At 40.7% G+C, this 14393-nt stretch overlaps 1 protein-coding gene across 7 annotated transcripts in view; it reads right to left on the bottom strand.

Moving 5' to 3' along the window:
* The window catches only part of PDLIM5 (PDZ and LIM domain 5), a 127927-nt gene that overhangs the window by 36430 nt on the left and 77104 nt on the right, over positions 1-14393 (bottom strand). For 4 of the 7 annotated variants that reach the window (XM_042779274.1, XM_042779275.1, XM_042779276.1 and 1 more), the window contains one exon: positions 13397-13433. In XM_042779274.1, coding sequence (XP_042635208.1) covers positions 13397-13433 — 37 coding nt within the window. Of the gene's footprint in view, positions 1-11773; positions 12773-13396; positions 13434-14393 lie in introns of those variants that run through there. The other 3 variants (XM_033060450.1, XM_042779278.1, XM_042779279.1) reach the window with 1 other exon arrangement.

The following is a 14393-nucleotide window of genomic DNA, read 5'->3' as shown; positions in this document are numbered from 1 at the left end:
AGAAAATAATTTTTAAAACAGTCATTTGTTGGCCTGCATGCCAGTTATTTGATTTTATACAAAGTGAGCTTTAAAAAAATAGCTTAACATGATGCTTAGTTGCTCAAGGAACTGTGGCAAATAATTCACCCACACAGAAGTTCCAAGCCAGAATCTCTTGTTTCTTCTCCAGTTGCCCCTGTGTAGTGACACTGCCTCCCTCAGAGGCTCACGACCAACACAAGAACCATCGTGCATGTCAGAGGGCACTTGAAGCCAGTGAAGAAAGGAAACCTCTGCTTTAGTACAGTGGACTTGCACAAACACCACCAGCAGGTCCAGGGTACGCATTAGTTGTGCAAGGAGATGAAACCAGCAAGGCTTGGAGTTGGTGCCCTCGTGTCAAAGTCTAGGACAGGCACAAGCATGCAGACAACAGAAATGTGCTTTGAAGGAGTAGTCAGCTCCACACCACACCTGGACAATACCTCTTGCTCTTTGGCAACTCCAGAGCACTTGTGGACTTCCTGGAGGGTGCGCTGAGCTGCAGAGGAGGCTTAGCGACAGGCGTGATGAGCAGGGCATCCAGCAGCGAGCGGCAGGCATTAGGCTTGTACAGTCTAGCAAGTGTGCAAAAAAATCCCATCAACAAACGAGGTGACCACTCAGAGTTTGGATGGTTGGGACCACTGACAACCCTAAATGCCTTATGAAAAGTCTATTTGGAGAAACTGAACTCAGGATGACTGATGCAGAAATTGTCTAAAGAGGCAGCCCACAAAGTGGAGGCTGCACAATTCAGGGGAGGCACAAGACAACCCACTAAGGTGTGAGAAGCATGTTTTTCATGTACAGTAATTTCACGAATGCAAGCCTTACCATTTTGACCAAAATTCTGCTCCCATACCGGAAATGCGGCTAATACTCAGGAGCGGCCAATATGTGAATAATTTTCTCACATTTTCAACCCTGGGAGTGCAAACCAAGTCAGTGCAAACTGCAAAGTCGAGCTCCTGCCAGTAAAATCCTGCATTTACACGGTTGTTACAAATTTATACTCTGTTGCGCAGCGGGTGGAGCTGCTCTGTGCAGGCAGCACAGGGGGTCGGGAAGGCGGGGCAGCTCCCTCCTGCTGGCCCCACGGCTGGGGGGAGGCAGGGCCTCTCTCCTGCTTGGCCCCACGGCTCGGGGGAAGCAGGGGCTCTCTCCTACTTGGCCCCGCAGCTCGGGGGAAGCAGGGGCAGCTCTCTCCTGCTGGCCCCGTGGCTCAGAGGAGGCAGGGGCTCTCTCCTGCTTGGCCCTGCAGCTCGGGGGGAGGCAGGGGCTCTCTCCTGCTTGGCCCCGCAGCTCGGGGGGCTCCCGTCCCTGCGTGAGCAGGCAGGCTACATCCCCGCTTCCCATGGCTGACGCAGGTGCCGGCGGGCTCTGTGCCCCCCCTGCCGCCGCGGGGCAGCACCGGGCCGGGGTGACCGAGCCCAGTGGTGGCGGCGGCCGGCCCCGAGTGGCCCCGCCGAGTGGCAGCACCGAGCTGGGCCACCCAGCCCTGTCGGCAGCCCCGAGCCCTCATGGCCTGAGCCGAGCCAGTAAACCCCGCCCTGCCGCGGTTCTGTTACTAATTGGCAACTTTGTTGCACGCGGGTCCTTGCTGCGAACGACAGAGCGACTTATACTCAGGTGCGGCTTATTTATGGACAAAGAACAAAATGTTTGCCAACACCCGGCGATGCGGTTTATACTCAGTGCAGCTTGTATTCGTGAATTTACTGTATTTTTACCATAAATCAACTAAATTTAAAAGTAATGATAAAATTTTTTCATCTTTTTTAGTTTCCTGATTTTGTGTACGCTTTCTAATGCATATAAATTATTACTACCCTAGGACATCTGTGTAACTTATAAAACCACAAAAATACGGGTATTATTGCCCATTTTAAAATATGTCACTGATATTAACGGATGATTGAAAAACTTGTCAAAATGTTTGCTCTAAGCAAGTCTTTATAAAAAGCAATATAGTGAAGATTTAGATGGAACTCAGTACACTATTGTTTTCAAGCACCAAAAAGTTCCTCAAAGTTACAGATTATTCTTTGTCACTCCCATAACACAAATGTTATTTACAGTTAATTTACTAACTGAACTGTAAAACAGCTATCATGAGGAACAGAATGGTAGAATTACTCACCAAGGTTCAGAGCAGCTAAGCTATAAATAAGGGCATGGGATCTTTGGACATATTCTAATGACTTGCCCACTATTGTGAAAGAGCCGATTGATTTCACAACCCTGCCAGGGGCCAGTTATTCTTGTGTGAACTGGAACCTCCTTAAACCAACCTATAAAACATTCCTTTTGAAGTTGATGTCTACCTGGCCCGGACAGCAATAGCAGCACACACTGCAGCAGCAGCCATGCTCTTAATTTTTGATCTCTGCTTGAAAGGAGAAAGAACTGGAGAACAGCATCCAAGGACTGGCAGATTTCCTGAAGGATCTTCCAGCATTACTTTTGCAGCACATGAGCTTTGAGCCAATGCAGGAGAAAACAGAGAAAGCAGGAAAGATTGACAGAGATACAGCACAACATCAGACCACATTAACCACTGGAAAGATATGGAAGTTTCCAGCTCTCAGAGACATCAGGCAATGTGTGAGCAACTTGAATACTAATATAGAGAACAGCAATTTTGATTCCACCCACAAATAAAACTTTCCCCTCATCAAGTGAGCATTTAGTATCTGTCAGCCTTCAAATTCCTCATCATAGATGTTGCCTTGCACACCTGGGTCATTCCCACTAAACAAGGGCCCAGAAGTCTCCACAGGGATCCATTAAAGTCTCCATGGTGTGGACAGAATTAGCCCTGAAGATCATTTATCTCATCTTCTTTTTCATAATAAACAGTAAACATAGAAAACTGGAATATTTGTTGATGCAACTTCTGCATGTCCACTTTTAGCAATCCTTACCAAATTCAGCGTGTAAATAAATTTTCGTTCTCTCTACTTATTTTACAGATGGAAATGAATTTGAACAGGAAATAAAAATGTGAAAAAACCAGGCTGGTTCTAAAATAACTCCTACAATTTCTAACCTCTAACTTGGGTTCTTATTTTAAAATTTCAAGATTATCCACCAAAATACCTACAAAGATGGACAAAACACTCCAAATACCTACACAACTATATACCACATCCCAGATTTAAATGCAAAAACACTGCCTGAATACCTTGTTTACAGCAGTCTGCTGAAGGTATACTTTAAAAGATTTACCTTGTATGGTTTACAGATGATTTAGACTGAAAGCTTGAAATTTTATTGAAAGAATGTGTTTCATAAGTAGGCAGAGATGCTTCATGCCTGCCCAAAAACAGCAAGAGAAGAGAAGTTATTAATCACTTATTACATCTCTGGCAATACTAACTAAAGCTCAGTAGTTCATTTACATTTTTTTATAAAGCCATCCTTACCCATAAATGAACAAACAAAGCAGGTATGGTATTTTCAGGTATCCTCTAGTGTTAGTTACCAAGAGAAGCACTTTCTCTCCCTGTTGGTAAAGACTTCTACTCTGGATGTCCCATCATTAAACAATTAACACTTGTATTCTCCTCTGAAAACTCTGGATTACTGGACAATTAAAACATATTTTGTAGCAAGGAGGTGACTATGCTCTCCTCATGTCACCAACTTCTGCCAACAAAACCCAACTGAATCTCCTACCCATTGAAAGACTGCTTTAATTTTAAATTATTTTTAGAACTTTTGCCTAAAAGCTACTTGAATTTCTAATTGCTATATAAACTGCCAGAGCACTATGAGAGTCAGGAAACCTTTAAGCTGCTCCATCTTGACAGCATCATCACCAAAAAAAGAAACAGGTGAAACGGTATGGCTTTAAACTAGAATAGGAGAGATTCAGGTTAGGTATTAGGAAGGAATTCTTTACTATGAAGATGGTGAGGCACTGGAAAATGTTGCCTAGAGAAGCTGTGGACACTCCAACCCTGGAAATGTTCACCTCCAGGTTGGATAGGGCCCTGAGCAATCTGATCTAGTCTCTACCTATGGCAGGAGCATTTGAACCAAATTATAGCTAAGGTCCCTTCCAAACTACACCCCTCTGTGATTCAATGTGTGTAGAATTACAGTTTCTGACTGCACCTTTCTAACACAGCTGGCTCCGATGTACCTGGCAAGGGCAGGAGGCAGCCCGAGGGCTGTTCCCACATGTAGGGCTGGAGAAGGCAGCCCCCCAGCTGGGTCAGCAGGCAGGGGGAACTCGATGGTCTGTGTGGCCACAGCACACATCTTGGGCACAGGAGGTGCTTCATCCGCTGGCAAAGAGCTCGCTGCATCTGGAGCAGGCACGGTTATCTTCCTAGTTGATGTTAATTCCATGAGTAATTATAATGAGACAATATACAGAGAAGAAATTTCTCGTTTGATTAAAAACACAGAGTAGCAATGGACAACTCTTACTAGCTGGCATACTTGCATCTTTTTTAATTAGAATAAGTAGCAGATGAGGGCTTTTTTACCTCCTTCTGTAGGAGCCAAATACTCAAGCCGCAGGAATCAGACCATGCGGAAAACAATTTTTGAAGCATTTTTACAGCTAAAGCCTGAGCTCTTCTTTAACCACAAAGTCAAACTATTTGAACAGTTACTTAAAAAATAGCACACTTGAACAAGAGCACAATCAGTACACAAGAAACTACCTAGTGTCGGATGACACTTCAGACACTGAGGCTATTTGGCTGCTGGCATTTAAAACCATAATGATTGAAGGGAAGATGAGGTGTATACTTGCATAAGACTTCTAAAAGGTTCTCAAACAAAAGTCAGTATAGGAAAAGAAGGCAGAAGGACAAGTAGCATTCACCACAAGAGAACAATATTTCTCCCCCATATTTTACTTCTTGCTTTTCATCACACCAAAACAACCATAAAACTCTGACAGTTTTAGTATGGTCAGCCTGAGACCTCCTCCCAGACTAGACTACAATTTCTGCAGAGAATGTTCTTGGCTGTCCACTAATCAAAAAGTGTGCAACAAAAATCACACTAATGCCTATTGCTACTAAGTCTTTGTATTTATATCAGGAATAATTCCATTAAAAGAAAATATAAAAGTAGGTCTGCATGACTGTAAAAAGTTTGCATATAAAATACAATCTAAAGACCTGCTGGCATCACATCTGCTTTATATTAGTTATACACTTTCTCTGGAAGCATCAGATTCTGTGGTTTACATAGTCTAATACTACCATGATTACTTTTTAAGATGACTTTTAGCAAATTTCTAGAAAGGCTGTAATTGCTCTTAAATATTTTGCCATTAAATTTACAGGAAGACATTTCATATACAAAATAAAGTAATAATACACTATAACTTATAGTAGTTGGTAATATAGACATACAACTATTTAAGGCCTTCAATTAAGAACTAAAATTACAATAAAAAAGCATTATGCAGTCTACCTTATAAGCAGTTCACTTAAGTTTAATCTAGAAATCAAATCCAGATCCTCCATACATTTCACAGCAGGCTTTCTCCTTCTTGGTCGTTAAGTAGTGGGTGGTACAACTTACAGAGCTTCAGCCAAGAAAAGATGGAGCCCTTTTGGAAAATAAGGACCTATGCCAGTCCTTGCAACAAAGCAAAGCTTTGCTAGCAAGAGCGAGTCTACTCAGCCTTGGATGGCCCAATTTAGATTTACTAAAAACCTGACATGACACTCATTAATTGCTCCATGCAGATTTCCAATAGATGCCATTTAACTAATAAAGGGGATTTGAAGATCAGGTTTGCTTTATTTCCCACTCAAAAGAGTATTATAAAAGCAGCAGCATCTGCTCAGTAACAAAATATAAAAATCAACTATAGTTGCTACACTGATGACCTCTCAGTTCAGGGGAGAATCCAGACTACACAGTCGTATCAAATAATTTGTTTTCCTTCCCACACCCAATGCTAAACCTTCCCTGTAAAACTCTGAAGAAGCTGCTCCCATTTCTGCCCTTCTTGAGCAGAAAATTCTTACCATCTACTTTTGTATTTGTAAAAACACTTTGGCTCACATCCTGAACCACCATGAACATACCTGCTTTTCAGATTTTAAAGCTGCTCTCTTGATAGGTTAATTTTGTCAAATAACAAAATTTTGAGTCATAGGTCTTGAGTGAGATTAGATTTAAATTTCCTTTGCCTGGACTCAGATGCAGAGCTAGATGTAGAGAAAACTCCTTGGTACTCAGAACACAGTAGTTGCAGTGGTATCTGCAAGGCATCTACAGCTCAGTAGAATCATAAAATGGTCTTGCTTGGAAAGGACCTTAAAGGTCATTTACTTCCAACCTTCCTGCTGTGGGCAGGGACAGCTTTCACCAGACTTTGCTCAGAGCTCCATCGAATCTGGCCTTGAACACATCCACCAATGGGGCAAGTAGATGTAATCATATTGGAGTTTCACTGGTGAAACTGATGAAAATCAATTACTGAAGCAGTACTTTTTTCACTGACGTTTTCACCCCAGGTTTTCTGCTTAAAACAAAAGTCACCAGGAGTATTGTCATACATCTTCTGTGTATTTTTCATCTTTGTTGATTTTAGAGAATTTGCTGCTGAAAACGTTACAATCAAATCTTCTTTACTGCATTGGCTCAAACCAAATGTCACCATGAAGGTATCCACCAGCCCATCAGCTTCCATCCCTTCCTGCCTAAGCTCATGTTATCTCACAAACATACCTGCTTCTCCCAGGCAACAAAAATGTCCTCGAAACACACCAAAACAGATTTTTATTTTGGTGTCAGATTTCTCCTTGTGTCTCAGCTAGTTGAGACTACTGCTTTAAAGGTTTAAAACTGGTCAATTCCAAATCTTAGTATTAGTTTTCCAACTACAGAAAGCCCACACAGATGAAGCCAACAGTATACTCCTGTATGCTTTATTCAAGCATGAATGTCTGTCTAGGGTCTGGCAGGACCAGGCATTGTTCATTTAATTCTCATCTTTATAGGAACACCTTTGTTTCATGTAATGACTTTGTGCTTGTGCATGCTACCTGGAAGTCAAAAACTCCTGCACAATGTAAGATAAACCATCAGAAAATGTTATTGACCTTCAGTAACAGTAACAATCAATCACCCTCCAAACTACTGTCGCTGTCTTCTGTATAAAATTACTGTTGCTGTCTAGTACTCACAGATGACCTCCAAAGAACCAGCCATTTGCCAACGTAAGTGCCAGTAAAACTACACAGAGCCAGTGACAGGAAATGTGCCAGATAATCTCCTAGTATTCAGTGATTGCATCACAGCATAACACTGTGTTACAAATTAAATTACCCACATTTTAGATAATTACTTTTATATTTCTAAATCCATATTCACTTTTGACTTGTTGAGACCAGTGAAAAGCTACTCCAAGTGACAGGGTAGACACCCACTGACAGCATGCACACACTAAATATTGTATCTTATTGTAACTAGTATCCATGAGACTGTTCCTGAATTTCTTTGCTTTTATCTGATTTTTCTCCTTCCCCCTCTTACCATTTCCAGGAAAATCCCTCGTCACAGCAGCTTAATGAAGTTTATTTTAAGTGAATGACAAACAATCCCCTCTCCTCCAAGACAGACAAACCTAGCTAGAACAGGGCAGATTGTGAACTGAATGAAAACCCCTGAATGATTTACCTTGCAGGAGCTGGTGCAGCACTGTGTTCAGAAAGACTGGGAGAGGGGACACTGTCAGGGTAGGAATCTGCTACCGGCAAAAGAGCAGCTGCAGGTTCTGGTCTAGCATTGTTTTCACTCCATTCACAGTAATAAAACCAAATGAAGACGCACAGAAAAAGAGATTTTTAATCTACATTAAAATAAGTATGCAGAACAGGAAGCACTGTGCATGGAAGTGTTAGTAAACGGAGAAGAAAAAAAGAACCCAACCCCAAAAAAACACCTCCAAAAAGACCATGAAATTTACATTAAAACACAATTAAGAGGATAAAATGGTGCAAAACACACTTAAGTAGTACCACAGTTTCAGTGATGGCTGGGAGTGTTCCTGCTGCTTCAAAACTCAGAAAGCCAAGTGGTATTGGACACTTAGAAAGATGGAACACACATATTTGGGATTATGTTATGTGATGGAAAACAACTTTAGGAAATAGTGAAAGTGACAAGTGCTAGTGAGGTTCACCCCAAAGCTTCATATGTTTTTTGCTACAACTTTTTGTTTGTGTTAGTTTTGTGAACATTATACTATATCTTTCTCAATATTTTTCATATCCTTTCTGTGATTCAGTTGTTATAGGAAAAAAACAACCTAGAAAATGTTGTCTTAAAGAGCTGTACTAGAAGATAAGCACCTGCCAGACATAACACTGTAATACACAAAAAAAATTACAGTAATTTCACAAATACAAGCCGCACCATTTTGACTTAGATTTTGCTCTCAAACCGGAAATGCGGCTAATATTCAGGAGCAGCTAATACGTGAATAATTTTCTGACATTTACAACCCCAGAAGTGCCAGCCAGGGTGCTGAGCCGAGCGTCTGCCAGTAAAACCCAGGACTTCACGATTGTTACAAATTGGTTAATGTGTTGCGCGGCGGGTGGGGCCAGCTCGGCGGGTGGGGCCAGCTTGGCGCTGGCAGCATGGGGGGAGGGAGGAAGGCATGGGACTTCCCTACTTCAGGCGGGGGAGAGCAGGGGGCTCTGTGCTGACATCCTCACGGCTCGGGGAGGAGGCGGGGGGCTCCGCTCCCGCTCTCCGCCGCCACGGTGGGAGTAGGGGGCGCTCTGTGCTTGCCCGCCGCTGCCGCGCCGGGAGCGGGACGTGCTCCGTGCTCGCCCGCTGCCACCGCGCCGTGCTCCACGCTTGCCCGCCGCCGCCGCGCCGGGGCGAGCGACCCCAGAGGTGGTGGCCAGCCCCGAGCGGCCCCACCGAGCTGGGCCACCTGGCCCCGTCAGCAGCCCCGAGCAGGCTAAGCCTGCACAGCCCGAGCCGAGCCAGTAAACCCCACCCTGCTGCGGTTCCGTTACTATCTGGCAACTTTGTTGCACGCGGGTCCTTGCTGCGAACGACAGAGCGGCTTATACTCAGGTGCGGCTTATTTATAGACAAAAATGAAATGTTTGCCAACACACGGCGATGCGGCTTATACTCAGTGCGGCTTGTATTCATGAAATCACTGTAAATGACAAGGTCAAGAGCAATCGCAACAGTAAATTTTGAGCACACTAAATCAGCCATAGGGACAGACATTTCTGTCTTTTTCTTGTTTTAGCATGCAGAATTAAGTATCTTATTAAAGTAGGGAGCTTTAAGTACTGAAAATTATTGAACAGATTTAAGAATGACTAGGGAGCAGACCTCATAGGCGGTAAAGGTGTGGATGGAAATTCTAGGGCAGATGGCATCTCCAAAGTCGGGGTAGCTATGGAGTTTTTATTCAAATTAATACAGGTATCCTGGGTTCCTGCTCCATCAGGTAGATCTGCAGGTATGCTTTACATATATTTATGACATGTGGGAGAGAAAAATAAATACATGATTTTATGACAGATTGTTTCAAGACTGACCAAGGGTAGGACAAATATCTTCCTGTTGCTGTGCTCTGGAAAATCCTCACTCAGGACAATAAATTGACACTACAATTTAAGGCCAAAACCAAATCCAGACGTGGTTACTCAAAAGGAGAGGGTTAAAAGTGGACATTAAAAGAAAAAAAAAAATAAAAACCAAAAAAACTTGGAAATAGGGTACTGCAGAAATATAAATAATCTAAAACACATAAACTTTATACAAAGGTTAGACATTGGTTTTCTAAGTTTTAAGTAACTGGTGTAAAAGCTGCACTCTACAAATTTCAATTAAGGCTTTCTATTTCTATTTCCTGTCCTTTCAGCTGCCGAGGAGAAAAATCTATTTTAGCCAAAAAAATAAACAATAATTAAAAAAACCCACAAAGTATCTGTCTTGGACAATGCCTACCTGAAAAGTTGAATATTATTAAATTGGGATATCTTATTGAAGACCAGTGGTGAAAGATAACTTTTATGTCATTGGCACATTGATATTTCTAGGAGATCTCTAAAATTTAAGCTTATTCGCTTATATAAAAAGCCACTCATAGTATGTTTCCAAAGATCAGATGTATGCTGGGAGTCAGACATGACATAGGGTATGCTTGTCAGATACAAATGAAAAAGTGGTCCATTTTTTGGAACAATAACAAAAAGTTCAAAATTTAATGCCACTAAGTTCTGTGCAATGGAGATATTGGGGGAAAGAGATGACATCTTCCAAGCAGTAAACAAAATTTATTTCACACATTCATAAAACACTCTTCAGGAACTTGAGGTGTTTTTACAATAAATTTATAGAAAATTAATAATTTGACAGTCTCTCTCAAACTACTCTCATATCTTTAATAGATCGACTCTACAACTATGTTTAATTTTACTCAAAACAGAGGTTTTCATTATTTTAATTATTTAGAGAGGATTTATTCTTCTATTTCTCACTACAACTCACCCTTCAAAATGATAGAAGTTGGTAAGCTATATAAACATAATTGTAAGATTAATAACAACATGAAAATATTCTCATTATCTAGGGACATTTCCAAAACATAAAAATGCCTGAAGGTCAAATAATTTTACCATTAAAAAGAAACCTTTACAGAGAATCTAAGGGATAACCTTTCTAACCTTTCACAGTTTCCATTGCATTGATGATGTCTGAAATGCCCACATTTCGTTCTATTTATAAAGGAATTATACAAACCCAGTAGAACAATTTAAATACACTATTTCATACTCCCACTTTAATATACAGTACTTTATCAAATTATTACATTGTGGTGTATGTGCACTCAGTAACACACTTGGTTTTAGTAATAACACAGTACTCACTGCCAAATTATGTGATGGAGGGACATGGAAATTAAACTGATTGGCACTTCTCATCAAAACACTCTTTGGTGAAATTATTGAAGTGAATGTTTTCCCCTACTGTCCCTAAGGAGTTAATCCAAAAAGTGTGCAAGATGTGATATCCCTTGAGCCATCATGACCAGGGCAAATCTGTGCAGTGTTAGGCATCCACATTGGTGACTGTTAGTGTTAGATAACTTATCTATTACCTGAAGTCTCCATTTTCTGTTTGCCTTTTCCTAAAGATAAAATGACAAATACCATAAGCTACTGCTGTACTGTATAGCAACATAAACCATCTGAAAAGGAAACTCAAAACGGTTCCAAAGGTCCTCTCAAGTTCCAACATTGTGCAAGGGAAAAAAAAACGCACAACCCTGCCAAGTCTTCTTTGCATCTGTTCACAGGACTAATTCCATCAGAGGAGCGTGTAGGTCAGCTGCATAAACCCAAAGCAATTGTAATGGATCTCACTGAGCAGTTGTGAGAAACTGAGATTTTACAAGTGCTTCACAATCACCTTTGTTTGATGTCTCAAACTTTAGCTGGTTTAAAAAGCACTGCAAAAGCCAAAAATTCTTACTCCTGTAAAGGTCAAGCATTTTATTGATACCTGCAAATCTCATGTAAATTTCAACAACATGAACACCTACACTATTTTCAAGACAATCAAGAACTAAAATACTGGGATAGTTTTAAACACATCAGATTGTTTCTAGTATGCAGCTGGGATTTAATTGTTTCTTTTCCTATAGGCAGTGAAGGTGCAATGAAATGTCAGCCCCATGCATGAGAAGACTATTAAAGGAGTCCGAGAGACTCAAAAGAAAAACAGACAGAGCTAAGATAAAAGCAACTTTTATTAAAATACTCTTCAAGCTTCAAAATGCATAAATTAATGGATGTGTAGTTACTATAATACATTATTTTACAGGAGAACCATATGGCTGTGAAGCTTTCATAAACACAAGAAAGCCTATAAGCTTCACTCTGCAATAAATAAATACTACTGTTCTAATCTTGTCCCTGCTAGATGTGTTGAAGCTCTTACACAGCAACATTCTGCTCGATTAATCTTTTTTAAGTTTTCCAAAACATGAACATATTACTAGTCTAAGCAGCAGAATCATTATATTGAGCTTTCACTTCAATTCAAAACATCGGAACATAATTTTTTAATTTTTTCTTTTCTTGGCTTAAAAGCAGTCTGTCTTCTTGCTGTACTTGGTAAAACATTTACAACCAGTCTAAAATTGACCTGCTGAAAATCTAATGAAATCCAAGATAATTTTCGTGGTAAGTACGATAAATTGAAATAAGTGCATACAATCCCCTCTTCATCTTCTTTCCCCAGCCCCAGAATCAAGTAACACAATTTCTTATTAATTTGTTCAAAATTTTCTGCTCTCTAACAGCCTACAGTAACTCAAACTCAGCAAATTACTTCTTTAAAGCAGAAAAAAGAACTGAAACAGCCATCTCCTCCCTGACATTGGGAGATTCAGCCACCCAAGTTGTTAGGTTTTAAATATGTATTTTTTGTCAACTAATGATTAGCACAAAAACATCTTCATCCCATTTTTTACACATCAGTAGGAAAGTGTTAGAAAAGTATAGAAAAGGCTAGAATTTCTCTGGCAGGCTACTGAAATATGTTTTTTCTTTTTTTTTTTCTTTTTTTGCAAAGCAGATGGAAAAGAAGAAAGGAAGGAAGTGTTTGTATTTTGCTTTTGCAACTTGGGTAAAATCACTGGACATTAAGAACACGTGCTGAGACTTCATGGTGCCAGTCACGTAATTTTGTATATTTGGGGCTAAGGACGTGGATGGGAACCTTTTCCCTGTGGAAAGAAGTGATAGAAGAAAAATAAGAAAGAAAGAAAGTTTGTCTTAAGCAGTTTCACAAGTGAGCATGCAAACTCCATGCACTATTCCTATTGCATTGTCTTCCTCTCTGTCAAAAAGTTGGATCCAGTGTTAGTCAAAGTCAGTAGAGAAAGTCTCACTGACTTCCAGAACAATTAGATTTAGTCACTGGTTGGTGCTCCTTTTGAACAATGCTTATCCCAAAGCAAGGAGACAGTTGACCCTCACTTGCAGCCAGAACAGCAATACTTTCCACCTATGTCTTGCAGTTAGAGCCACACTCACAAACCTAAAACGCCTGATTAGACTAGGAAAAGGAAAACACAAGCTGACCTCATACAGGCAACCAAACCGGTCCAAATTTACAGAAAACCTCTTCCCACAAACTCCTGCACAAACATTACTACTGGACTGCACCAACAGTTTTTAAAAAGGTTTGTCTATGGAGAAAAATGTTTTTTACATGCTGAAGTAAAAGGCAAAAAGGGAAGGAATATTTTAAAAACACCCAGATGTCACACAAGTGCACCAAACACTACAAGTTAAGAACTAAATCATGCAAAGTATTAAAGTAATAAAAATGTAAAGAATCAACTCACTTAGTCTTCTTCCCAGCTTCATTTTCTGGTTCTTTCACTGAAGGAAAACAGAAAATTTTTATTTTATAGGGCACTGAAGACACTGTACCACAACAATAAGATTCTCTGCTGTGTCAATGCATTCACTACAGCAGGAAATGACAAGGCTCGTTAGGATTCTTTGAGTCTAAATACGTGCCAATGGACATGAGCTATGTCTATGAACTCCAAGAGCCCCTTTGCCAGTAAGACTGCTGAAAAGTGGCTCTGCTGGTCTCTGCCCTTCCCCCTGGCCCACTCTCCACACTGGCATTGAGAAAGGTGATTTGAGAAGGTGAAGATGAATGGCAGTTAAGAGGTATTTATCTTGGATGTACATCCAGTGGGTTTATATCAGGTGATAATCCAAGTGTCTGTTTGCAGCCAGGTTATTTCCCCATCAAAGTTCTAGAGGTCTGCACATGGGTTAATGTACATTCCAAGTCTTGATTCTAAGGCTGGCAAATCTAGTTGCAGTAATTTTCTTACAACTTGTCAAGGTGACAAATTCATCTTTACTGAATAACATGTTATTTGAAGTTCAGGTCCCATACTCAGCCCTCAAAGGACTGATGAACGGAACTGAACACAGGACAACAAAACAATCAGGTCCAAAGTCAGAATATTTATCACACATGGACAATAACCCTTATTTTGGGAGATGTTATCATTGGCTTCTAGAAATAACTGATTTAATCAAATCTCCCCCTGGAGAAGAGGTCCAATTCCCTCAATGCCTTCTTTATTGCAGCTCTAGCTGAGAAAATCTGAAGAACGAGAGTAGAAAGCCCCTCATAGCACTTGTGGTGGCCTTCATACAAAATCACAAACCTCAGTCAATAAATTATGGCTGACAGCATAATGTGAAATTGAAGTTTTGGCATAAAATTATATGACTGGGAATGACCTTCACCACACTACCTGTTCCACTCCACCAATATATGTAATCACATAAGCAGAAGGTGGAATCACCTGGGAA

Source organism: Catharus ustulatus, chromosome 5 (assembly GCF_009819885.2).
Source record: "Catharus ustulatus isolate bCatUst1 chromosome 5, bCatUst1.pri.v2, whole genome shotgun sequence".
NCBI classification, from domain to species: domain Eukaryota; kingdom Metazoa; phylum Chordata; class Aves; order Passeriformes; family Turdidae; genus Catharus; species Catharus ustulatus.
This window is presented reverse-complemented; position numbering and strand designations above follow the sequence as displayed.